The sequence below is a fragment of the Pinus tabuliformis genome, chromosome J (genome assembly GCF_031772625.1).
Source record: "Pinus tabuliformis cultivar Carrire ecotype Pingquan chromosome J, CPIR1, whole genome shotgun sequence".
Taxonomy (NCBI): domain Eukaryota; kingdom Viridiplantae; phylum Streptophyta; class Pinopsida; order Pinales; family Pinaceae; genus Pinus; species Pinus tabuliformis.
In genome coordinates this window covers 44,163,202-44,190,953 of record NC_142295.1, presented here as the reverse complement: position 1 = coordinate 44,190,953, position 27,752 = coordinate 44,163,202, and the positions used below count along the sequence as shown (strand labels likewise).

The following is a 27,752-nucleotide window of genomic DNA, read 5'->3' as shown; positions in this document are numbered from 1 at the left end:
TCCACGAAAATGCATCTTTCTTCAATAATGTTGTTAGAGGTGCTGCTATTCTCCCATAATTCTTAACAAACTTGCGATAATACCTTGTCAACCCGAGAAATCCTCGCAGATGATTTATGGATGTGGGGATTTTCCATTCCTTAATGGCTTTAATTTTGCTAGGGTCTACCTTAACACCTTCATGAGATACAATATGACCCAGAAATTCCACCTCTTGTACTCCAAAGAAACATTTGGAGCTTTTTGCATATAATTGTTTCTCCTCCAATAGTTTGAAAATGGAATTCATCAAACCTTGAAATGTATAAGGTGCATTGGTAAGGCCAAAAGGCATGACCAAAATTCCATAATGATCCTCATGAGTTCTAAATGTTGTTTTCGGAATGTCTTCAGTTTTCATTCTGATTTGATGATATCCTGAACGAAGATCCAACTTGGTGAAGTAAATTGATCCATGCAGTTCATCCAATAATTCATCAATGACAGGAATGGGAAATTTATCTTTAATAGTGAGCTTTTTGAGCTCCCTATAATCCAGACACATGCGCCATGATCCATCCTTCTTGTGCACCAATACTACTGGAGCAAAGAAAGAACTTTGACTAGGTTGAGTTATACCAGCCTCTAGCATTTCTGCAACCATATGTTCAATTTCACTCTTTTCGGCATAGGGATATTTGTATGGCTTGATTTTTGGAGGAACACTTCCTGGAATCAAATGAATAGCATGATCATGGTCACGAATAGGTGGGAGGCCTTTGAGAGTCTCAAATACCTTGGAATGATTGTCCAAGACTTTTTGGAGATCTGGAGAAATAGATGATTTCGATGTGGCAACCTCTAGCGAACATAATTGTGCAATTACACCTCGTTGTTCCTTCTTTAGAAGCTTTGTCATACCGTTAGAGGTACGGGGAAAGATGTCATCAACTCTAACGGTATGACAAAGCTTCTAAAGTATGCAAAAACCCTAACTTCCTTGAATCATATATCCGAAAATATAGCGAGACAAGATGCGAAATTTGGACCCGAGGTTTAGACTGATTTCTTCTCAATTGGGTTTTTTCTTTAGCTTCTGAAACTTCGTAGCGAAAAAGTTATAGCGAAAATTCCACGATGACCTGTTTTAGATGAAATTCTGGAGCTTGCAAAAACCCTAACTTCCACAGATCATATATCCAAAAATATAGTGAGACAAGATTTGAAATTCGGACCTGAGGTTTAGCAAGCTTTCGTCTCAAATGGGTTTTTTTTTAGCTTCTGAAACGTTGCAGAAAAAAAATTATAACGAAAATTCCACAATGGCATGTTTGGAGCAGCGAAACTCTAGAATCCAAATCTCTGATACCAAATGTTATGAAACCAGCTCACAAAAAGATAGAAAAGATAGATCAATACCTTAGAAATAAGCCTCTTCGAGGGGGCAACCTCCTTTACATTACACAAATGAACAATTCTTGGATGATACAAATGATAAGGCCTCCTTTCTATATATAGGAGTCTAAGGGGTCATAATATAATCAGAGCCGACATAACAATAATAATGTAAGGGCACAACAATAACAATTGTGGGCTTCTATGGGGCACAATAATAACAATATGGGGACTACATGGGCACAACAATATAATAAGGGGGTTGTACTAATAATAATAAGGGGTTACATTAGTAGTATAGGGACCTAACATGGGCATGCTTGGCATCTTCTGCCAATTTTTTGGAGGAGTGAGGCCCGGGATCACTGCCCGGTCAAACTCTTTGGTTGACCAGCTGGAGGCTTGATAGATTTGCTTGCGGGCAGTGCAGATTGAGATGGGTTACTGAGAAACTTCTGCGCTGTTCTGGGTGACAGTCAGTTGGGTTGACTCTAGGATTACGTAGTCCAAATTCCCTAGGAGGCAGCCTCAAGCTATGCACAATTCTGGGTAGCAGTACATGATCACTGAGGGCTGAGACTATGCAGTGCAGCTCATCGGAGGTTTGGCTGTTGGGGGGGTGGTCCGGTCAAAAAAGTTTTAGCAAAATGATTTAGTGTGTGAGCGAGTGAACTTGTGCATGCATGACCTTGCGAACACACACTCAACATGACTCGACGATAAGACATCTCTAATCATCAAGATAACATACACTCAGTGTGATTGACCGACGGGTGCGAGCGACAAGCACGACACTTGAGATAGACATTCAAATGACTGTGATGACACTTGCGCGACAATGCTTACAACATCGTGTGTGAGTGCGATAGATGTTTACATAGTGAGCACAACTCAAACACAACCTTCAACATCACCAGAACGAGGTCGCAAGCATGACATAACAATCAACATGCCAAAGACGACAGTTGGTCAAACAAGTGAAAAGGAAGCAAGACATGTAGAAGAAACACATAAAATGAATTTTCGTGTTTACGCACATGCATGTTACTGAGGACAAGATGATATGACAATGACAAGCAGTCCTGCAAACTCAACTAAGAGGTGTACTTCGAAAGGTGTTCTTTACTTACCATACTTACCCTTAAGATGATCATGCATCCGACAAAGTTTGCATGCGGTCCTAATCTTTTCCATTACTTGGTTCCTTGGTCCTTCTCCTCAACTCCTTGGAAGCGATTTCAGCATGTCACATTTTCCTGTTGTCACTGAGAGGTAGATATGCGCAATTTCAGCGGACAATGACTGCTACCGGAATGAGGCCCTTGGAGGCTTGTCTGCACAATTCTGCATGCAAGACAGACATGGCAGCTTGGAAAACACTGTGCAGTTTTAAGGCATAAGACACTGTTGCAGGGTGGGGGTCTTGGGAGGACACCTCTGCGCAATTTCTGAGTGCAGTGCAGCTGGATTGCTCTACGCATTTATAGAGAGCAGTGCTAGCTGGGGTCTCTGCGGGCTACGAGGTTTCAACAAGCAAGGGAGGTTGGTGTCCCTGCGAGCTGTGTGGTTTCAACAGGCAAGGGAGGTTGGTGTTTCTGCGGGCTGCGGGGTTTCATCGGGCAAGGGAGGAACCTTGATGGTTATAGAAGAAAAGCGCACAGTTCCAGGAAGCTGGATGAGGCTAGGTTGCTCGGGAAAATGGCTAAGTGTGAGATCAGTGAAACATATGTAAACATTGATAGGACTTGACTGTGATCGCACACGGACACTTAGTGACACAATGTAGACCATCTAGAATACATAAGACATACTTTGCTTGATGCAACAACCTTCGTGACACAAGTACGTGAAGTGAGTGTGAAACATGTCTATGTGATGACAACCACTCATACACACACAATTCCCTTGAAGCAAGGCAACATGCCCTTTACATGACAAACAACAACCCCTATGCTCGAAAATGACACATGTTGCATAAAGATGAGAACGTGGACAACTCTTAGGATCAAGGAGGGGAGCTTGAAATCATTAGTTTGCCAATAAGTGACCAAGGATGATCAATCACAGGATCCAAGGTAGGCTCCGAAATTTACACGCTAGCCAAAATTTTGGAGGGTGGTTGTAGTTGCTACAACACCCCCTTAAGGTGGGGTAGTGCATCGCCCACCAGGGGTTGGGACAATCATGGGTTCCTTAATGATAGAGGGGGCTCATATAAGGCCTATAGGAACCAGGGTGATGACCATAGATAAGGGGTAGGGCTCATGTTTGACTTTGTCCCACATGCTAAATTTGTATGTCTTAGCCATCTTTTGCATTTTATGGTACATTTGCTATTGGGAGTGGCCAAATTATGCTTTTTCCTTTTATTTTAGCTACATCAACCATTGGGGCATCGTTCCAAGGCTGACCCAAGGTGTGGACCAGGAGAGGGGGAGGCTAACTCCTTGTGGACCACGTGGACAAATGTGGACCCAAATGGGAAAAATGATGGATGAGGTTGTAATGAGTAGAGAGGAGTAATGTATATGGTATTAGGAAGCGGGACCACACAACCAAAATCAAGGTTTCCCATGTAGTGTCATCCATAAAGCTAGTAACCAGTAAAGGAGATCCCACGAGACTAAGATACAAGGTTAACCATTAAACTGGGCAGAGGAGACAAAAGCACAGACCTAACCCACTCTTTCCAACGAAACCCCTGATTAATCCATATCCAAAAGCATCCATTACAGGTAAACAAAAGTACCCAACTACACAATGAAAAGTCATATTGGAAGGCCCACCTACAAACATACAATCATAACAGATGAGCGAGGGACCACATGGTTGGTTCAGGTGGTGGATAAATGGCACATTGAGCTATGTAGCAGCTGTTGGCTGAGGACCATCTAGGAGAAAATTTTCTCCTATCGGTGTCACCCACAAAGTGGTGGGTAAGAAGCCCTAGGTACAAAATCCTCACAGGGGCACCAGATTCACATGTTTTATGGTTCCAATGTGTTCATCTCCATGCAAAATTACTTCTGCCCTCATTGGAATTGGAACTTTCAAAGGCTTTCACCGCTATTAGCATTTGGTCCATGAGAGTGCCCTTGTAGACAAACCGAATCCTCCACTACTTAGTCTCTCTAAAATGTTTTTTGTTGCAATCTGAACCTCTTTGTAGCAGAACATTTTGAGGGAATAATCTGATTTTTTTTTTTTTCCACATGATCTTTGCCATCTCCACTAGAAGAGCACTGCAAGAATAAGGCCAACTAAGCCAATGGTGAACAATGTGTGCTTCATGCCTACTTCGTTGTTGTGCCTCACATGCGATTGTGGTTGTGCAGTTTCAGAGGTGGCTACCCAGACAAAAAGAGACCCGTCGCCATTGCTAGTTGCTCTTCAACATCGTGGATAGCTATTACACGCTTCTTCACAACTTCAGTTCTTGTGACTGCTCCATCAACATGACCTCCAACAAGTTGAACATCACATTTTCACCAGAGAACCTAAGCTCATACACCTTTGTTTATGGCATCGAGGTCAAATCGATGCCCAATCTATTCGATGAAGACCCAGCCTTGGTTAGGCTCAACGACAGGGCAATGTTCTCCATCGGTTCTTTCAATTTTGTGCAGACCATGTACAAGCCCAATGCGGGTGGGCAAAGTAATAGTGTAATAGGAGACTCAAACCCAAGCTAGACCTAGTCTCATGACACAAGCCACATGGTAAAAAATGGTTGGATGGAGAAAAACGAAAATGAAACTTTGATTAGTTGGATCTGCCCAGCCCAACCTCGCAAAGAAACACCTTCAATGTAAATATTAACACTTCATTATAAATATTATACATTATTATATAAAGTATGAATTAAAACCATATATAAATTTTTTTATCATTATTTTTGACGAATAACAAATTAACATAAATTAATAAATATATTTTTATTTTGAAACCATTTTGATTGAAAATAATTAAAATATACACTTTAACTTTATAAATTATTCTTATTATTATTTTTTAAATATTAAATAATTATTATTATTATTATTATTATTATTATTATTTTTTTTTTTTTTTTTTTTTTTTTTTTCCGAAGGTGGCAAAACCTATCAAACTCAGGTGTCAAACCAACAGTGAGGACAACCATCTCTGGCTGCTATCCGCGAATGTCGATTTGACTCATCACCGTTATCAAGGAAAACCACGCCACCTGTAATAACCCGCTGGTGGTCAGGCTTTCACTCCTGCCAGATGCCTCTGGGTCTTGGGCCGTTAACCTGTTTCCTTACGTCCGAGGAAAACGAGCTCTTAGCCAAGCAGAAGCAGTTTTACGGCATACTCCAGGCCGAATTAAATAATTATTATTATTTAAACAAGTCTGCACATTATTAATTTTTTTAATTAATTAAATTATTATTATTATTATCCAATTTTAAGGTTACTGCGAAGCGAGACACCATATTGGTGTATGAGACCCTGGTTTGTGAGACAATGGACCCATCTATTTAATTAAGTCTACAAAGACATACATGCTCTACCCGATCTTATTTTAAACATGTAACCTTTTAAGAGGAAACACATACTCTTAATCATTAAACCTGCCGCTATTATTTAAAAAGCTTTACCCCTAAACACTTTTAATAGATTATTGTTTTCCTTCTAATACTAACTCGCATTACGCATCATTAATCCAAATTACCGACCGACTCCTCGTAGGCCGGCTCGTGGCATGAAACAGTTCCAGAGAACGATATAAATTCTCTTATTTGCGACAAGTTTTCATTTTAACGTTTTGCCAGCATCCCAGATTTGGGCAAAGGCGGAGAACACAACAGAGCCTATTTCACTCGATAAATTTGTTGACAGCGGCAGCATCTGTCAACAAGACACGACAATGGCTTCAACGTCAGAAGAGGAAGAGAATGCTGCCGAGCTTAAGATTGGAGAAGGTTAGTTCGTTTAGTTTTCTTCCTTTTCAATATTTGGTTTTGGAACTTCAATAATGTAGTTTTCTGTGCTCTCCGTTTGGGATCTGGTATCTGTGTTTACAGCAGAAGAATAGAAGGTTAAAAATCCGCGCATTTTTTTTGAATTTCATAATGTTAAGTTTGCAGCCTCTGGGTTATCTACAACCAAAATTATTATGGGTTTTTGCAACACGAAGGTTAACCTTAACCCCAAATTCTATTGATGATTTCATTGGAATACCCCATTATTTTGTATGTGTCAGTTTTTGGTTAAACTGTTCGCCAAAAACAAACGTGCATTATTTCTTACTGCGAAAATCTGTACTCCGAAACCCATTAGTATTAGCCCTCATTGTTGACCTTAACATTAACCCTATTAGGCTGGTCCTGACTGGGTCAATCTTGGAGCAGCCAGGTAATGTTCCGACTTTATTTCCTCCTGAAATATCTGGCCTTATTTGGTGCAAATGCTCTGATACACATGTATGCAAAATGTGGGAACCTCCCAAAAGCACATAAAGTATTTGACAAAATCAGAGACTTTTACTTATTAAACTATCATTTAACAAGCTAATTGCAACTTCTCTTTTGAGGAGAAAAATATTCACAACCCTTGTACCCCATACGGGTTTTGAAGGCTAATATGGGGCCAAATTCGGAAAAGGGCCCATTTTTTGCCAACACACTGGCAAGTTTGTAATTTGCATTTAGACTGTAATTTGTAATTTCGCTATCCCAAGAAAATGGATTGAAGGATACCATCAGTTGAATGACTGACGAGCGACAATTTTATGTGGGGATTAGTGATAACGCTAACTGATGCAAGATGTAAGCAGTCTTGTATTATAAGAAGCTGAGACATGCTGTTAGTCTTGCATTGTTATCAAGGGATTGGGTTAAAGCTTGACTTTTTATGCAGTACAGTGTTCTTTGATTTCATGTATGATTCTGGTCAATCATTGGGAGAATCAATGCAAGCAATTATATCACATGTCAGGGTCCTTGTTTAGATCTTTTGATGGGGCGTAGTATGTACCATACTCATCTAACATCTGGTCGGGTCTGGATGCAATATTTCTCAATATTTCTTTGGATATTTGATAAAGGTTTCTGTATGTTAGATAAAATGTTTCTATTTCTAGGATTGTCCTTTCTATCTATCCTACATGTCTTCATTTCCCCAATGTAACCCTAGGCATGTGTTGCTGGTTTGTGCTTTGACAACTAAATTTCTGGTGGATTTGAGATTCTTGTGGGAATGATTGTTTGATTGCAGGTTTTTCAGAGTATTAACCATAGCATTCATCCTGAAATTGATTGACATTTTGAATCAATTGGATTCATCTTCAATGCCATGAGTCAACTAAATTTCTTTTTCCTTCTTGCTTTTTGCATGCCATCAAATAATGAACAACTTCCTATTAACTTTACACAACTAATGAATTGAAACACACAACAAAATTTATTTATAAGATAAATAATAATAATAACAATTAATTAAAATAATAATTAGTCAATGAAGAGGCACGTCTCTACGGACATGGCCATTCATGAAGGGGCACTTGCCTAGGTATATAAGCGAGCCCTCATTTGTAACAATCACGAAACCGGATTCGTCCAAACCCTTGGACGAATCCCGAATCGGACGAATCGGACACGATTCTGTCCTGACACGTGTCATGTTTCAATGACTCGTCGTGTCATATCCGGGTACGTCGTGTCATGAGCGTGTCAAAAAAATGAAGAACGTGTCACGATTTTGGAATCGAATCCTGGTTTCGGATTCGTTTTTCGGGCTGTTGGTAGGTTTAAGTTCGCTGTTGTCATTCCCATTTGACCGCATTTGCAACCTTAACATCGATTTGGAGCGATTTGGAGCGGCGGACCGCATTGCAATTTGCAGGTTTAAGGTTAGTTTGCTGAGCTGTTAAAACTTAATATGTATCACGCCTAATCAGTGATCAGTTTGCATAAATTGCGTGACACAAAACCCTTGAACCACTGTAATGTTGGGTATATAGAACCAGTCATAGTTTTTAAAACCGGAACCGGTGACCGGACCGGTCCACCTAATGAACCGGTTTACCGACCGGAACCGGTCTAACCGGGACTGGTTTGGTCTAAATGAACCGGTTTTTAAAAAATACATTAAATAATTAATTTTTAATGAAACAAAACTATTTTTAAGATGTAAAACCATGATTCCAAGCCAATAGAGACAAAATATGCAAAGTTTGCTCATTTATATACCATGCAAAGGTGAATATATCAAAATGGCACCGAGTGCAATAAATTCTACCTGCAGTGATATTGTTCCATTTGATGTCAGGGTCAATGATGAAATATTAATCCAGCACTACATGAAGACTAAACAAGTTCTACATTCAGTGACTAATACTTTGGCAATGAAAGATGAGATTATCAAAACAGTTTGAAAACAAGAGCATAATGATATACTCAATGCATGAACAATCAACCTGTTTTAAAATAGAGTAAAAGGAAATAAGTGGTTTTTTAAATACAAAATCCTTTTCTTCAATCGATACAAGGCGGGCACGATAGAGAATGCAAATCTCAACCTTTTGCAGCATTTCCATCCTGCGGAGTAAACCCAACATTATAGCAATCCTTTTTCTCTACCATAATTCAGAACTGTAAATTGTGCTATGCTTGAAGATCATACTAAGAAAAATTGTAAATAAAAAAAACACTATTGATCTCTTCAAATTTAAAATACTTACCAATTATCAGTGTGAGCTTCATAGCTCTCAAGGCCGATTTTAAATGTACTGATAATCCTAAACTTGTGAGAACTAACTTGTACCACGCTTCAGCACTGTCCAGATACACCCGTAGAAGAAGAAAGAAATGAATTGCTCCAGATGACTCGTAAAGAATGGTGATAACAAACATGTTTACTGTGACTTTCACTCGTGGCACAGAAGTAGTAATCAAAGTTTCCTCCTCCAAAGGATCCAATTTTAAAGACCCATCTCTGTCAGATACATTAGTTGGTAGAGTATCAAAGGGAAGGGTCTTTCTCAAATTCGCAGGTGAAAAAATCTTTAACTTAAGCGGGTTCCCTGGTTTTTTGACCAACTGTAGGCGCACATTCACAAAAGCAAGACTGCTGCCACGAGTGAAATTCATTTGCAGGCTTGTCCTCGCTCCCACCAATGTGCTGTCCATAAACCGGCCGGTTTAGGACGGAACCGGCCGGTTTGATACAAACCGGCCGGTTCCGTCCTAAACCGGCCGGTTTTGACCGGTTAGGGCCAGATTTTGGGCACAGGAGGGAGCTGACCGGGTTTATTAGGCCGGTTCGGACCGGCCAGCTATCTAACCGGCCGGTTTGACCGGTAACCGGTTTTTGTGGCCGGTTTTTAAAACTATGCAGTCACCACAACGTATGGAGCAACGCCATATAATCTGAGCCACTGAAATCTAACAATGCTCCAGTCGTTAAGAACGAGCCTTTGAAATCATGAACGAGTCGCCAGTGTTATATTATCACTGTGCGATCCATTTCTGTGTGAGCTATAGATAGATGCGGGCCACCATGATACATATATGAACCATAGTTAAATTAATAAATAGACAGAACAAAGGTATACGCCACGGCCCACTGTGTTTTATAATAAAGGTTACATATGTAATATTTCAGAGCTGCCTTATGAATTATGAATCATGATTTAAATTTTTAATAGATTTATGATTTTATCATTTATCATTTATGTGACCAGTACCACTGACATTTATTTGAATTTTGTATGTACTATGCATGCTAATAGCTATAGATGAAGATCTATGTTTGAAATCAATAAATTTGTATCATTAATTAAAATTTGTGTAAGAAATATGCTAATAACTAATTTTTAAGATATATATATATATATATATATATTTTAAATATATATATATATATATATATATATATATTTTTTAATAAAATAATATATAACGTGTCCTAACGTGTCTTGTTCCGGGGGTCAGCGTGTCCCGAATCCGACACCACGAATCCCGAATCCTACGTGTCCCGAATCCCCGTGTCAGGTGACTTAGATCTCATGTCATTTCTTTTATACACTGTTCAATATACATGTTTCTTATCCTCAATGGATGTCTTCGTGTACCAAGTGGTTTTGCAGCAGAGAAAACACCAGTATGCAAGATCTAATTGTACGCAAGATGTAATTGTGTAAACTGTGTATGTATGAGTAAATAGTAATAGTAATAGTACCAAGTGCTTTGAAGATTATTGCAAAGTACAAACTCCATTCATTGCGTTGGTATCAAAGCTGTTCAATCCTCTGGTTGTTCAACTGCTACACAGAACTACTCTTATCTGGCCTTTGCCCATCAACTTCTTGTCAACTTCGTTGTCGTCATGATCCAAGCGTTTCGCTACACAATTTTTTGAGGTTCTCCATTCTGCCATCAGGGTGTTGGCCATTAATAATAATAATAATAATAATAATAAAAATCAATTTATCACAAATTCAAAGAAACCCGAATTTAAGGGCGAAACAAATTTGAAATTCAATTGAAGAAATTTTTTTATCACTCATTGCCACACTACCATTGTATTTTATCGGAACTTGTACAAACATTTGAGCCATACCACAATTGTTTATATTGATTTTCAATTAAACCTTGCCACCGCCTTCGACAAATCTTGTTGATTTTGTTGACTCAGCAAAAAAACACAAAAAATACTTGAACCAGCGGCTTGTTTTTCCGTCATAGTTGATGCAACAAGCTTGTAATCGTGCCACCTGCTACTTGACCATTCTCCTGCGTTGCTAGCGCCGTTGTGACTACTAATTCCCCCCACTGACGTTTTCGCCTGAGTAGTCGTTTTTGCTGCTCGAGCCACCAATCTAGCCATAGTCCCTTCGAGCCAGAGTTTTTCCATCTGACACTGCTGTTGCAACCAACTCATGACATGATAAGACATTGTGATCAAGATTTTAGCCTGACCATAGGATTTTCCCAAGTGACTAGTCGCCATTTGAAATTGTGAACGGTCGCGCCCTTACATAGTATCCCATCATACCACATTGAAACATCAAGTTGCAATAAACGAAATTTTTGTCTAATTTTGGAGAGCTATGTATATTAAATATGTTATTGAAGGGTTAGCAACATTTTTAAGTGAGCATATTGAATTGACAAATCTTTTATACACATATATCTTCAAGTGGTAATTAAAAGTATTTTACAAGGGAAAAAAAGGTAATAAATATTAAAATTTTAGGAAGTGAAATAAGTATATAAAAAATGTTATTATAATAAAAACTATTTGAGGCTTATAAAGGGGGTTATAAAAAAAGAATTAGGTATTTAAAAGAAAGGACCCTTATTAATAGGGCACAAAAAGGTATTCAATATTATCAAATAAAAGGGACATTATTATATTTTGGAGAATTGGCTCTCTCATACGAAGAATATATAAACTCCTTGATCAAAGTATCATTTGACGAAGTTATCGAAATACAATGGAGTGAATCATTGAAGAGAAAAGAACAGAGTTCTTAGTAGATGGGAAAGGAAGATTTTCAGAAACTTCATATAAATATGCTTCAGTGCTATTTAAAATTAAAGGGATTCTTGTAGGGAAAGATGTAAATTATGTAAGCCCTAAACTCTCTAACCAATTGGTGATTCCTAAGTCAAATATAATTGAAAAATTAGACCTCTGAAACACAACAATATGCAATAACTGAATTACGACTAAACATTGGGGATTATACTTTTATATCACAATTCTTGGACAATTGTCCAATCCCTATGGAGTGATCGTGGTGACATAATTCTGGGTTCACGTTGGATGGAAACACTAGGCTCTTTCATCCTAAATACAAAAAAAAAGTTTTTGACATTTTCCTACAAAAATAAAAAAGTAACGCTACAAGATGTTACATTGAAGCTTGATTCAATAACACCAAAAGACATTAAAGATATTTCAAAAGTAATTCTTCAAGAAAACCAAAACGTAATGCAAAATATGCAGAAAGAAGTTGAAAAGAGTATTGTTAAAATTGGCAAGTAGGGCCAAACTCCATGTGGGTCATCTTATTTATGGCAACTGATATTTTTCTTGGACTCCTCTCATTGAGAGGTGTAGGATTGATCTAAAGATCATCCAATTCCGATAAGTATTCATGGAGTTATGAATTTATTTGTGTTATAAGACAATTCGTCAAGGTCGACCGACGACCAAATAACCCACACATGTGCTCAACGTTTTAGTATAAAAGGAGATGACTTGAGAGTCATTTCTCATGCACTTCACTCTTGATTTCTCTCCACTTGTTTTGGGTTTTAGTGTGAGAGAAATCTAGGAGGAAGTAGCCCTAAGACACAGGAGGAAAGGAGGGTTACAATCTACCCTAGTCGCAGTCCTAGCACAACCCTAGCTTCTATGCATAACCTAGCCGCAGTCAAGAAGAAGATATACACTGTCCTAACCTAGAGGACGCAATCATGAAGAGATGCCCTAATCCTCCACGTTGTCTCAAGGGTAACCTAGCCGCAGTCAAGAAGAGGATATACACTGTCCTAAATATAAGTATGATGCCCTAACCGCAGTTTAGACTAGGAGGTGAAACTGCTGTCTAAGCCATGCACTTATCCGCAATCAAAGAAGGGCTAACGCTGCCCTAAACGAAGTCTTACAAGAAGGGTTATAACCGCAACTTTTGGAGGAACCATAGCTGAAGTAAAACATGCCCTAGCTGCAGAGAATAGAAGGTTTAATGCAGCCCTTAGACACAGCTAACAACAAGGCAATTTAAGGATTGTTCTAGGGCTCATTGAAGGATATCTGAACTATGGTTAGAAGGCCGAAGTGTTAAGGGCTAAACGCTGTTGTGTTGAGCATAACCAAAAGCCAATTGCTGTTGTGCTAGGCCTCAGGCCATAGCACCACAACTGGGCTTGCGTTGGGTTGTTAAGAGCTGTCATATACCCTATGGCAGCAACCTAGCAAGGAAGGAGTTCACCTTCAACAAGCCACAGTCTTTCAAGGTTTGTTTGGGGCAGATTGGATTACTGCAATATGCACTAACAAACAGGGTTGGAGCAGCATGCCAAAGTGTGAAGACTGTTGATGATAAAGGTTGCCCAGAATACATGGAATAGTATGACAACAGTATGGCAAACATGGAATAGCAATGACAGTGGGACAACAACAATGGCATAGTGCAATGATGGCACAAAGTGACCCGTGAAGTTTGAATGCATACTAATGTGATAGTGCAACAAGATGCATGGGCAACATAATAGCAGCAATGACATGTGGCAGCAAAAGCACATTGGGACAGCAGTAGCAATGCTAAACAGTGGGACAACAACATGGTGTTGCAAGGGACAACAACATGGTAAGTGGTACAACAGGACATGGTGCTTGTTGGAGCTTGGTACTTGGGACAACAAGCTATGACATGGCACAACAATGTTAAACGATGGGACAACAAGGACATGGTGCTTGCATAGGACAACAAGCAATCATGGTGCAACAATATGATGTGTGCAGCATGGTAATGAGGTCCAACATAGTGATGATGGGTGTAGCACGATGCAACACAGTGAGGTGCAACATGATGACGAGGTGCAACACTATGATGGGTGATGGAGTCACTTGGGAGAATCAGTTGAAGCAGCATGTCTTCAACTGAGTTCAGCTACCTCATGTATCATCTACTTAGAGATGATCTATGCTCTTATTTAAGATAAGTCAAAGTGTTGACTTTTGTTGTAAATGTACTATCTCTCTCTATGTTGAACTATTGAAGAACATATAAGAAGAATTGATCAAGGGTTTCCCCACATTGGGGTTTATCCCTGGCTAGCGCCACATCTTGTGTCCTCTTGTCTTGGCTTGTCTTCTGCGATCTATGTTTATGTTCTATTTGCAATTTACTTTAATGCTGATGTGATTGCTAATCTGGAAAAGATATTGAGCTAACTGTGAAAATTGAAATAAATTGCTCTAAGCATAGAACATACCTAAAATTAACAATTATCATAGACAAAACACAAAGAAGTTACTCGCCTCAAGGACCACAATGAGAAATTACTGACACAAACTAAGAAGCTTAAGAAGGACAAGAAGTTGGCAAACGAAGTACAATAATTTATTGAGAAGGAAGCATCGAAATCTGTAGATGTTCAAGTCGAAGAAAAAAGAATGAATACCAATCTAGTCAATATCACAACTCAAGAAAGTGACAAACCATTTGAAGTAAAAACATATTACCTATTGTAGTACCGATAATGAAAATTCCAAATGAAGATTATGCAACAAACGCAACAACATCAGTACTTGAAGTAAATTAGGAGATTGCTACAAACATGATAAGGGAAAATCAAACCACAAGAACTCCTTATTGACATCCGAATCACAAGAGCAGACAATGTAATCAGTTTGCATATCTGTATCATGCGAAATAGAAACAACGAACTTATGTTTCGAAGACTACTAATGGCGGCGCAATTCAGTCTTGTGATGAAAATTCACACGAAGTATCCAGTAATTGTAAGATCCACAAAAGATTAATTTATGATGGTCATATCCCTTCTTAGTTCTACAATTTTATTTATAACTCCAAGGATACTATCATCTTGTATCATCGAAGAATTCCAAAAAATGCGAATAGATTACAAGACAAAAATAGATGGCACACTTTGTAAGCAATAAACTTTGAGGACAAATCTTTTCGAAGAGGAAGGCAATGTTATGAATATAATTTATATAAAAATAATATAAATATAAATAAATAAATAATAATAAGAATAATTAATTAATTATTAAAATAATAATTAGTTAATGAAAAGGCATGTCTCTAAGGACATGACCATTTTATGAAGGGGCACTTGTTTAGGTATATAAGTGGATCCTCATTTGTAACAATCACATCTCATATCAATTCTTTTATACACTATTCAATATACATGTTTCTTATCCTCAATGGATGTTTTCGTGTACCAAGTGGTTTTGTAGCAGAGAAAACACCAGTATGCAAGATGTAATTGTACGCAAGATGTAATTGTGTAAATTGTGTATGTATGAGTAAATAGTAATAGTATTATTGAATAAGAATGGTGATTACAATCCTTCGTGGCATTGTGCCTATATAAGCATTGACTGGCCTCAAAGGTGAATGGTCATGACTTTTGACCCTTACCCTTCATAATTAATGGTCGCTAATTAATTTATTATTAATATTATTATTTTAAATTTATTTATTTAGTTAATGTTTTTTATGAATTTTTTTATTCATAACATTGCCACCCCCTTTAGAGATGCTTTGTCCTCAAAGCATAACAAGAAGGGTTTTCTCTAGTTGAACACACTGCTATGGAATGACATCTATTTACTTTGACTTTGTTTGTGCCTTGTGAGTTGGTGAAGTTCTCATATGAATCCGCACCTTCCTTGAAGTTGGAAGCATTAACTCCATATAATTTATAGTGTCGTCCTCGCCAACTAAACTCCATGAACTGTTCTTTAAGGTTTGTAGTATAGCTTCCTAATAGTATTAGCCATTCTGCACTTAGCACTATATTTATTTCTTTGAGTGGTAGGTCATATACATTTGTTTGTAGCTCTAGTTCTTGTATATGGATTGAAACCTTATGACATTCTCCTATCTCTTCGAACTTTTGCCCAGTATCGACAGTCATGGTTAGGTTCTTGATTGGGCATGCCCAAAGAACAAGTTGTTTAGCAAGATCAATGTTTATACAATTGTGAGTACTACCAGAATCCAAAAGTATATTGGCATTTTTGGCTCTTATAATCCTTTTAAGCTTAAGGGTTTTAAGACATGATCTCCTCGTCATGTTTGCTAGCGGTGTAGTAAGCTTAACGTTCTTTGGAGACTGAGTTCTTTGCATTTGAAGGTGTGGTGGAATGTATTTTGTAGTCGCTTGCTATTTTTGGTCTTTTGAATAATTGCTTTTTTCATCATGATTTTTTTGGACACATGAGATTGCAGCTAATGATGCTTCTTGTGATGGTTCCTCAAGGTTTAATCTTCATTGTGTGTGATAACGATTTCTTCATCAGGGTCTTGTACTTCAACTTGCCTTCCATCTTACTATTTTATAGTAGTGTAAGGACGTGTCTTTGCATTTATGTCCTAGTGTCCAATTTTCTCATCACTTGTGACAATTATTTTTCTTTTTTATCCTTCTTTTTGATTCATTACTTGAGCTATTTGACTCTTTCTCAACTTCATAAATGTATAATTTATTGTTAAGGCATCTGTGCCATGATGTCTATTTGTTACCACAATATCTACATTTGTTTGTCTCCTTTTTACTTGAGTACTGTTGTTGATTTTCGTCTTCCTTGAATGAAGGCATGTTGAACTTATGTTTTTGTTCAATAGACCTTGTCGCATGTCTAGCTTCTTCGATAGTTTGTGGTTTGTTCAATTTCATTTCTGCTCGAATATAATCTTTAAGTCCATACTTATACATTTTAAGTAGTTGTTCATTAGTAAATCCTCTTTGTCTCGTAGCCAATACTTACCATTCGTGGGTGTATTCACTTACAAACCTTCTTTGTTTGAGATGAACAAATTTTTCGTAGACATAATCTTCTTATTTGTTGAAAAATCTTTTTAGCAAAGCATCCACAAATTTCTTCCAAAGAAAGGAATGAGTGTCATGTTTTCTAGACCACCATAGGAACCAACCATATGCCTATACTTCGAAATTGTTGGATGCAATCATGATTTTCCCTCGTTCACTTATTGGTGGATTTGATTCAAAAATGGCTTCCATTTTATTAACCCAAATAATAACACCTCGATGGTCTTTACCATCATATTTGGGCAACTCTTTTTTAATCCCTTGATAGGCTGTTTCTAGAAATTTAGTGTAATACTGGCTACCTGAAAAACATATCTCAGGCGGATCAGCAAGTTCATGCACAATCCTATTTTGCAGGTTGGATTCTGGTCTTTGAATAGTTTGGATTGTTAGCATGTCCACCTTCTCCATTAATTGATTAAGTCGTTCGTTATGGTCGTCAAGTCTTTTGGTGGTTTCCTCAAACTTGTCGTCTCTTTGTAATATCTTTTCCATCATCAATGTTAACTTTTTTTGTTTGTGATTTTTCTAAATTACCAAGATGATATCACATGCCACTGATGTGGGCTCTCCAACAGCTAATATCAGCTTGTAGTTCTTCATTATTCACCATTTTGCTCTTTTTCTTGGTAGAACCAATGCTTAATTTATTTTATTTAATGAAACATTTGTTTTAAACGGTATAATTAAATTAATTGCTTATATACTTATAAAATATATAATATAATTATAACTTATATAATAAATAAAATAAATAAATAAATAAATATATATATAAAATTTAATCAACGAACTTAGCTAATGAATATGAAGGCCGTGGTGGAGACATACACGACTTAGACTAACAAAACGATGGGAAATACGTGAGGGCAACAAACAATGACAGGATCAAGGACACAGTGTCAGGGCTAAAAGGCGATAGAGGAACAACAGTCGGAGCGAAGGTGGATGTGGGGTTTGTGACAGCTGACAATGCCAGACAAGGGTGGAAAATAAAATGTTGGTCAACAAAAACATGACAGGCAACGAATGAATTGACGGCTTGTCGATTGGTCACAGTGATGTTTGGTAAATACGTAGGATGGAAAGGGGAAACAGATAACAACGACAGAGATTTAGTGACAAAGGGTGCAAATGACAGGGTTGTCGGAGTGTGGATAGGAAAGGTGGCGAACAAAGAAACTTAGTTGGGTGGCGGAATAGGGTGAGACAGATGGAAAGAGACAACGCTGAACATGTAACAGCTGGACGCTCACGCGTGGTTGTGAACGGGAAAATCAATGGGAAATAGTGGAGATGATAACGAACAGGGGAGTTGGGGGTTAGGGAGGACGGAGGGTGAAGGTGGAGTTGCGGTGGATGTTTGTCAGATTGTGCAACAATTTTGGCCAGAGGACTGAAACTGTTCTGATACCACCGTAATAGAGAAAACACCAGTACACAAGATGTAATTGTGTAAACTGTGTATGTATGAGTAAATAGTAATATTATTATTGAATAAGAATGGTGATTACAATCCTTCGTGGCGGTGTGCCTATATAGGCTTTGATTGTCCATGAAGGTGAATGGTCACGACTTTTGACCCTTACCCTTCATAATTAATGGTCATTAATTAATTTAATTATTTAATTTATTATTAATATTATTATTTTAAATTTATTTATTTAATTAATGTTTTTATGATTCTTTTTGTTCATAACAATTTTCAATATTATTGTGAAGTACGAACTCTATTCGTTACACACTTAACCCACTTGCTCCACGCGTCAGAATACTCTCGATGCTACCCAAAACATGTATTCTCACAACACCACCTGGAAGTGGCTTTGCCTTTGAACCTGGAACACATTTATACCCTTGATCTGCAACCACAACTGCTCCATATGACACAGAAGCAATTCCCGTTGTATTATAGGGACCATTCTTCGAAGGCACCCTCCTCCTAGAAGCCTCCCGCTCCTGAGCATCGTACATGGCTATCTTGTATCATGACTTCCTGAACTCGAAGGTTGTCTTTCTTTGAGCTGTTGACTCCCTCTGAAGATTGACTCCTTCCTGGGACTGCTCACTCCCTTTGAAGCTTGACTCCCTCTGATTCCAGATCGCAAGCCTTCTTGGCCCTCAAGGTCTCTGTTTGACCTTCACTCCAAGTTTCGCACTTGTATCTCCAATGGCTATCTCAGCTCTCTGAAGCATCTGCTCAAGCTACAAACTCTAACACTCACTCTTAGCGAGGAAGGTACTTTTGGAAGAACCACCTAGAACTGGCTTTACCCTCTGGCTCTTGCACAACGTCCCAAGCCTCATTCGCCATCTTGTAGCTCCCAGTGCTAGGTCTCTCTATCATTGCTGGTGGCTCTCTCGGTTACTACTAGCCCTTTTAGCTTGTGCTTGTCGACAATGTTCCACAGGGATGCGTTCCCTAGGGTTAGGTGCTCGCACCCCAAGCACTTGAGACATCTAGTGGTGCGTTTCCCCACACACTCTTTTTGGAGAGTTGTGGGGAGACATAGGGGGTGCGATTTTTCAATATGGGGACGCAACTCCCCAAAAGGGGTGCTTCTGGGTGCCTCCCCTCAAAAGGGGTGCTTCTAGGTGTCCCCCTTGTATTTGTCTAATAACCCCTAATATAAAAAAATGAAAATCGCAATAACAAGCCTGATGCAAGGGAAGATCACAATGACTTAAGCTAGGATGATCCCATTGGTTGGTGGACCGTGCATGGGGATGATGCTCTAGAGATCCAACAACTTGCTATTCGCTTATTGTCTCAGATTGCTAGTGCCTCTGCAACAAAGAGGAATTGGTCCATGTTACCCACCATTTTGTGGGTGATATCCCTAGGAGAATTTTTTCCTCCAAGATGGCCCTCAACCGGTAGCCAAAAACCCCTTGCAGCCACCAACTAGCTCCTTATGCCATTTCTTCGCCACCTGAGCTAGCCATGTGGTCCCTCACCCATCTGCCATGATCGTATGTTTGAATGTGGGCCTTCTAAATCTAAAGGTATGCCTTGTCATTTGGTAATTGAGTATTGTAGTTTGCTTATCATGGGCACTTCTGGGCATGGATTAATGGGGGGACTCAATAGAAAGAATGGGCTAGGTTTGTGCTCTTGTCCCCTAGGCCCTTTTTGGATGTTAACCTTGGATTCTAGTTCCTTGTGATCTCTTTCACCTACCCTTTTGGCTTTAGGGATGGTACTTCATGGGAAACCTTGATTTTGGTTGCGTGGTCTCGCTCCCTCATACACATATATTGCCCCCTTGCCACTCATTATGACCTCATTCATCATTTCTCCCACATGTGTCTTCATTCCTCCACTTGGTCCACATAGGGTTAGCTCTCCCCTTCCGCTTGCCCACACCTTGGGTCAGGCCTGGAATGATGCCCCAAAGGTTGATGCATCTAAAAAGAAAAGTAAAAGCGTAATTTGCCACATTCAATAGGAAATGTATCACAAAACACAAAAGATGGTTGAGGCAAACACATTTAGCATGTGGGAAAAAGCCAATACATGAGCTCTACCACATATTCATGGCCATCACCCTGGTTCCTATAGGCCCTAAATGAGCCTCCTTTATCATTTAGGAACCCATGATTGTCCCAACCCTTGGTGGGCAATGAACTGCCCAACTTTAAAAGGGGTATCCACTGCTATATCTCACACATCATGCTCTTACCCCTTGAGATGCGAGCGGTTAATTAAAGAAAAATCACAAAAAAGCAAAAGACATATAAAGAAGGGTGGAAAAATCAAGGCAAAGGCACCTCATGTACCACAATTTCTCCCTCCTATACATTATAGACTAAGTGTGGGCTTCCCTTTTACTTAGCCACCCTTGTACCCCAGCATTCCCCAACATGTGGCCCAGGGTTGCCCCTTTTCACTCCCTACTCCATTCATCCCTCTACCACATGCCACCACCTTTTGAAGGATGTACCTTGGACATATTGTCCCCTTTAGAAGTAGAAACCACCTAATGGGATACTTGGTTAACCCCATTTGGAACTTGGAGACATTAGCACCTGCCGAAGCCCATTATGGAAGGGTAGTCCATTATGGTTTATAAGCCCTTTTACTCGATTTCCTTGATGACTTGTTGTATTGGAAGGCTAGGGGACACATTGGATCTTATGCAGGATTGTAGGTGGTCTCCATCTTGGGTTTGGTCTCCCTATACGGGGTCCTAACCCTCTAGAGGGCTACATTGGCACATGTAGGGTGTGTGTTGAGAGCCATGGGCCTCCACAGCAGTAGACAACACTCCATGGATCCCCAGAGATGTTCAGAGATTGCTCGAGATTCACCTATTGGACGAGGAAGATGCACTTGGTTCACCTTTGCCCAGCCAGCCCCACAAATGTACCATGCACTTGGCAGATGACCTAGGACTTGTATGTTGGTGTGGCATCACTAAGCCCTTACAGATGGTCTACAGGCATCTTCGACTTACTTGGAGACCCATGAGGTCACTTGTGTGCCCTCACAGCCATTGGGAGCACCACAAGTTTATTATGTGGAGAACAAGGGGCCAACCCCTTGTCCATTACTTTTGGAAGTCCAACTCATCATTTTGGCACTTATGGACTTCATCAGGCCTCTTAGAGAGCCCAACAACATGCATTATTGATTATTCGACCTCTTGGGAGGCTTATTATTTTATTTATGAGCTAGTTTGGTGGGCTTGTCACCAATAGATAGTTATTTGCACATTATTTTGGTTGACGGGCTAAATTAGGTTCAAATTAGGTAATTCAAACTCCTAATAAGTGTATAAATAGGAGAGACATGAATTCATTTGTATCATCACTTTGGATTGGATCATTCTTCTCTCTTGAGAATTTCACACTTCTTTCTTGGAGGATGAATTGGAGCATGGATGAATTTTGATGTTTGGATTGGATTATCTTATCTTGGAGCTTCTTTATTGTCAAATTGTTGATGGTTGGATATGTTCTCTTACATGTAAGTACACACATTTAATGCTATTCTTGTTTTACTTTGTCATATGCATTGGAATGGACTTTCGCTATACTAGGGCTAATTGCTGCATTGCATAATTGTGAAATTGTGGAATTATTGTTTCTATATAGCATCTCTCAATGTATGGGCCATGTATGTTGAATGAAATCTCCTAGGGATAATTCTACCATTGAATTTATCTTGATAAGCCATATCTTTTTGAAAAGTGAAGTATAAAGATTTGAAGTCACTTCTTCTTGCCCTAAAGGCCAAGAAAAGTAGTCCTTGAGGCCTCCTTTACGGAGAAATGAAGCCCTTTTCATTATTCTCCTAGACTCCATTCTCCCCAAGGGACTAGGCACTGGTTTACCAATAGGTGGTAACTCGAAGAACCATTTTTCTTCACCCTTCCCTTTCTCTTCTAGGTCTAGCCAAGTTGGGTCACCTGGGCATTGCTTTCCTGACAAAGTAGCCATAGAAGAAGTTCGTTCTCCTAGCCTCTACTGCGCTGTTGTGTTATCAAGGTCTCCTCCAAATTTGAAGAAATCCCGACGGTATCATTGTGAGATATCCCCAGCCCTAGCTCTGAGATCAAACTTTGCCTTGGTGTTCCTTAGGCTAGTACCTCATAGGATCAATTTGACACTTTTAAGTAGAAATTCTTGTTTTGATCATCATTGGTTGCTAAACTCCCTCCCCTTAACCTAGGCTGGGTCCACTTGGTCCCGTGTGGTTCCATACCTTTGAAAAGTCAAGTCTTCAAGAACCACTTGGGATACCAAGTTCAATAAGGATTTTAGGGATTGGGAAACTCCTTTACAAGTCATATCCCCTCAACCTAGCCATTAAATCCTCACCTCCTCCTCCTAAAAAGCTTCAAGAGCAAGCGAGCTCCATTCTTGACCTAATTCTAGGAAAAGGATCATTAAGGTCACTTCACATCTATTTGTTGATTCATCTCTCACAAGTGACTTTCCATATACTGGGTCTCCTCCCATCGGTGAAAGTCCGTAAAGAGTAGGGAGTCTTAGCTGAGGTGATAGTGGGCTAAGTCTCCATTGTTGCCCTTGATCTAGTAGTTGTCCCTTAAGGAGTCCCTTTTAGGCCCCCTGCTAGTTTGAGGCTTGAGCGGTAACAGTCCACATATATCCTCATCCACTCTATCAAGAGGAATAAACTTTCCTCTAGGAGAGTAGAGAAGCTAGTCGTAGTGCACAACTCTTTGTCTTGCACATAGGAAGACATCATTGTGTCGGAGGGGACTGACAACACAATGGAATGTGGATCTAGAGGATAGTTCACAAATAGATGATGATGATGGACTAGATGAGCTGCAAAATGGTTTGGTTGGAATTTCGTTGGTTACTCAAGAGAGTGACTCTGACTCAGATAACGACATTCCAATTGATGGTCTTGATGACTTCATGCAGTAGATGGATGTAGAGAATCATTGAGATTGAGTCCTTGATGTTGATTTTATTCTAGTGTTCATTATCCATTTTTACTTTTTAGTTTTAACTTTTGAGTTGTGACACTAGATATTGATGACCTCTAGACTGATTCTTGACTCCTCACTCTTAACTATTTTTGAGTTTGAGACTAAGTTATATAAATTCCGAATTTAGTAATATACTATTTTAGTGGTCAAACTTTAGTATCTAGTATATAATATATAGTAATACTAATATTAATATACTAGTCAATTTTGCTTTCAATTTAATTGTTAAACCAATGTAGATTGTAAAATGATGAATGATGAATGATATGGATCAATGTATTTGAATATTTCATTATTGAATTTTATTGTTGAATCACATGGTATGGTAGAATGATAAGTATGTCCTATGAATGGTGTATGTATCAGAATGAATGACGAGGATAGATCAATGTATGTCATTGTTTAATTCAATTGTGAATTTAAATTTTATGTGTGGATCAACATAAAAGCAGTAATTAGATCATGCATAGTAAACATATTACACACAAGTTCTACCTAATCAACACTTCTTCATTAAATTCTTCTCAGAACCTACTTGAGCTCCCTTACTGGGATAATAGCCCTCTAGGAAATTATATATACAACAAACCTGCAATATTACTCATGCAGATCTCCTTTGTTGCTCCGTGATCTTTCCTTGGACCTAGCCCAACTAAGTATCTCACTCATAGCAAATTTGCAATATTACTCGTGCAAATCTTGGCCCTCCACAAGCCCTCTTGGCCCTCTCGGCTTTCTTGCCAAGCCACATTCCACAAGCCCTCTTGACCTTTAAGGGCTTTGAGGCATATTTGGCCTTCTCCTTTGCACGATGTTGTCTTGTCGACCACCTTCTATTAGTTTTTGATGGATATGATAGTATTGGACAAGTGTTCTAGTCTCTAAAGTGTTAGAAAGGCTAAGGAACACGAGATCTCCAAAGCCCAGAAAATGTTTCGAGAGAAAACACTTAGAAACCCCTGAATTAAATTAATTGGTCAATAATTAAAAAATTGCGAAGTCTAACTTAGGAAAATTGATTAATTAATGGGTATTAATTGAGGAAATCGATTTTGCTCTAGAGACTTCTGGAAAAGTCATTTGACGGAGTCTAAGATGATTTGAGCCATCAATCATGATTAGATCTTGGCCGTTGATGCTCCAACAAGAGATTATATGAGTAAGTCGATGGGGTTGGAGAGAGACACAGTTTACAGTTAGTGAGCAAGGCAAATTGAATTCCCCAGTTTGCAGTGTTCAGCGAGGGCGCAATTCGAGCCAGGGAAGAGCATTAGAGAGAGGGAGCAACAAGGATTTGGGAGTAGCAGGATTTTGAAGAGTTTCCCAGTGATTTTCCAGTGTTAGAGAGACAGGAGAAGGGAGGCCGAATTATCTGCAAAGAGAGCTGATACAACTAGTGCAAATAGCCAAAAACCACAGTGTGAGTTGTTGAAAGAGACTTTCTTCAGTTACCAAGTGTCGGATCAGTGTCCCGGAGGTAGAGTGAATTCTTTCCAGAGGTAGAGGGAGGCATGACATCTTAGTTAAAGGCAGTTTTGGGGCTGTGTGAATTTATTCTGGGCAACAATGTGCATTTTTGATGGAAGTGCGAATTCCAGGAGGAGTACGAGTTGCTAGGATAGAGGCCAGGCCAGTTGTAGAGGGAGACAAGGGTGTCTCCAGATTGTTTTGTGAGTAGATTTTGGGAGGTTTGCTAGTTAGCCAACCAGTTGTAATCATTCTCTCAAATTGATGCATAATAATAATAAAACTCTTTTCTGCTGCACCAGTTTTCCCTTCAGGGTTTTTTTGAGGACAATTGTCCAAAAATAACAGTGTCCATTTTATTGTGTGCGCATCTATTTCTCAGTTCCACATTTTTATTTCCACAACGTGTTTTTATTGGTGAAGAATTGTAGTGTGAAATATTCACTATTTGCCATAATAATAATTACAGAAGACAAATAAATTGTTAAAAGTTAGGAGAATAATATCCAGTTGCTGTAGTTCAAGGAATTTTCACACCTTCCACAGGTCCTCTTGGCCCTCAAGGACTTTGGCCTACTCAGCCTTTTCCTAGTAGAGCTTGAAGGAACATCTCGCTCCTCCTCTATATCTATATGTGTCCCTGTTGTTGGTGCTGCTGGTCCATGCTCAACCTTACGAGCCTCTTGCTCTTGATCCTATACCTTTGTTGGCTTGCTCGATCCTCTTGGCCCTTCAGGTCCTTGGCTCTTTCAGCCCTTCACTGGCTCTCTTGACTCTCTTGCCAAGCCAGCTTCCACAGGCCTTCTCGACCCAACTTGGCTCTCTTGGGCCAACTAGGCCTTGCTTGACTCTCTCGGCTTTCTTAACAAGCCACAAGATGAATCACTCACCCTTGTACTTAATACTTTTCCAAAGGGTGAAATACCATGGGTCATCGAAATACCATGGGTAATACTATGCATCTATGGGTGCAAAGCCCCATCACTTAGCCCACTTGCCCCACATGTGAGAATACTCTCGATGCTAGCCAAACATCAACACATAATTGCTCTGTAATTCTAATATGTATGCAACCCATACAACCCATATACTAATTATGATAGTTTTGGTATTATTTAATTTTGCTAAGTAATGACTATATGTACATAATCAAACAATCCATTAGACTTTTCTAAATTGGGAGAAGGTGCAATTTCCATCTAATATGTTGGCACAGTAATGAACAACATATTCTTCATGCCTAAGACCTGACCTTTTGCACAATCACGAATTACTAGTTGACTTTTGACTATGTTGGTCAGTTCTGGAGTAGTTAAGAAAGGTTTTGTGCTAGTCGGTAAGATGATGGAGTTTTACAACATAGACAATTCAACTTTCTTTGTAATGCATTGCATCCATGTTATATATCAAGACTTCGGTGCAGGGAGATGCACAGGGGAGACGTGTGGGAGTACCCTCAAATTTTCGGGAAATTTCGGGGTTGCGTGGGGACGTCAGGGTATATAATTTTTAATGAAAACATGAATGTTAAATAGACTAATAGTAATACAAATACCAATACATTGAAAATTGAAATTTGATCCACACATAAAATTTAAATTCATAATTGAATTAAATAATGACATACATTGATCCATCCTCATCATTCATTTTGATACACACATCATTCATATGTCATATGTTGAAATTTGGTACCGGAGGACAGGTGGTTCCCTAAGGCTTTGATCTTTGGCCTAGGGAAAAGTGTCCAAAAGAATTTAATTTTTTTCCTAAAGTGACTTTATAATTTTATAAAGTTAAATCTAATTTAAAAGTGACTTTAAGTGATAAAGTTACTAAGTCTAATTTTAAAGTAACTTTTATAAAGTAAATGAAAAATTAGAAAGGAAAAGTGACTTTGGAAATAAATGACTAAGTGGGTCTTTATTAAAGTGGGGTGAATTAAAAAATAGAAAGTGAGATTTAAATGAGCATTTAATCTCAGCCATTGATCTAAATCTATTTCAGCCATTAGATTTAGAGATCACCCGAAAGTCACTTGGATCACCCAAAAGTCACTTGGAGTTATATTAAAGGAGGAAAAGGAGGAAAATGTCATTCATTATTTCATGAGCAGATTGGGAGAAGGAGAGCAAGAGAGCAAGAGAGATTTCTGAGCAGGGAGGAGAAGGAGACAGCAGCTTGGCACACATTCCAAGGCAGCAGTTGAGTAGATTTGTACAGCTGATTCAGCACATAGTGAAAGGCAGATTTTTGCACAAAAATCGAGGAGCAGTTTGCTGATTTTTCTGCACACAAAACGGAGGCCGTACAGCGTTTATTGTTGTCCTGTTTGCTGTAATTTCCAGATTGCTGTGAGGCACGGGAAAGGAGATAAGTTGTAAATTTGTTTGCTGATTTTTTGCTGAATAATTCTCACTGTAAAAAGGCAATTTTCAGAAATAAAGAAGAGCTCTCAAACTGGTTTTCCCCAAGAGTTGTAGGGGGTTTTTCCAGGGTCAAGTTGACAAAAAATATCAGTGTTTTAATGTGTTTTAATGGCTATTTTTGATTGCTGATTTTTAATTCTGCAATTTCCAGCATTCTGAAAATTTCCAGAATTTGTGTTTTCAGCAATATTTTTTTTTTTTTCAGTCTGTTAAATGTATGGTTATGGGAATGAGCATTTAACTACATGGGAGAAATAAGGAGAAACTGAAAACCGGGGTGGGAAAACAGAAATTTTTACATGGTATCAGAGCCAGGTTGCTGAAGGGCAGTTTGGGACAGCAAAAGGAAAAATTACAGTTGCTGATTTTTCACTCAGAAAATTCCAGCAAGCTGATTTTTTCATAAACAACAGTTTTATCTTTACTACAGCGGTGCTATTTTTCAGTTTTAGGAC

The 27,752-nt window shown here is 38.9% G+C and overlaps 1 protein-coding gene across 1 annotated transcript in view; it reads left to right on the top strand.

Moving 5' to 3' along the window:
* The first annotated feature begins 6,124 nt into the window (after positions 1 to 6,124).
* LOC149225396 (DNA-directed RNA polymerase II subunit 4-like) overlaps positions 6,125 to 27,752 on the top strand; it is an 89,620-nt gene continuing 67,992 nt past the window's right edge. Inside the window, exon 1 of the mRNA XM_089377082.1 lies at positions 6,125 to 6,317. Coding sequence (XP_089233208.1) covers positions 6,263 to 6,317 — 55 coding nt within the window. The 5' untranslated portion in view covers positions 6,125 to 6,262. The remainder of the gene's footprint in view (positions 6,318 to 27,752) is intronic.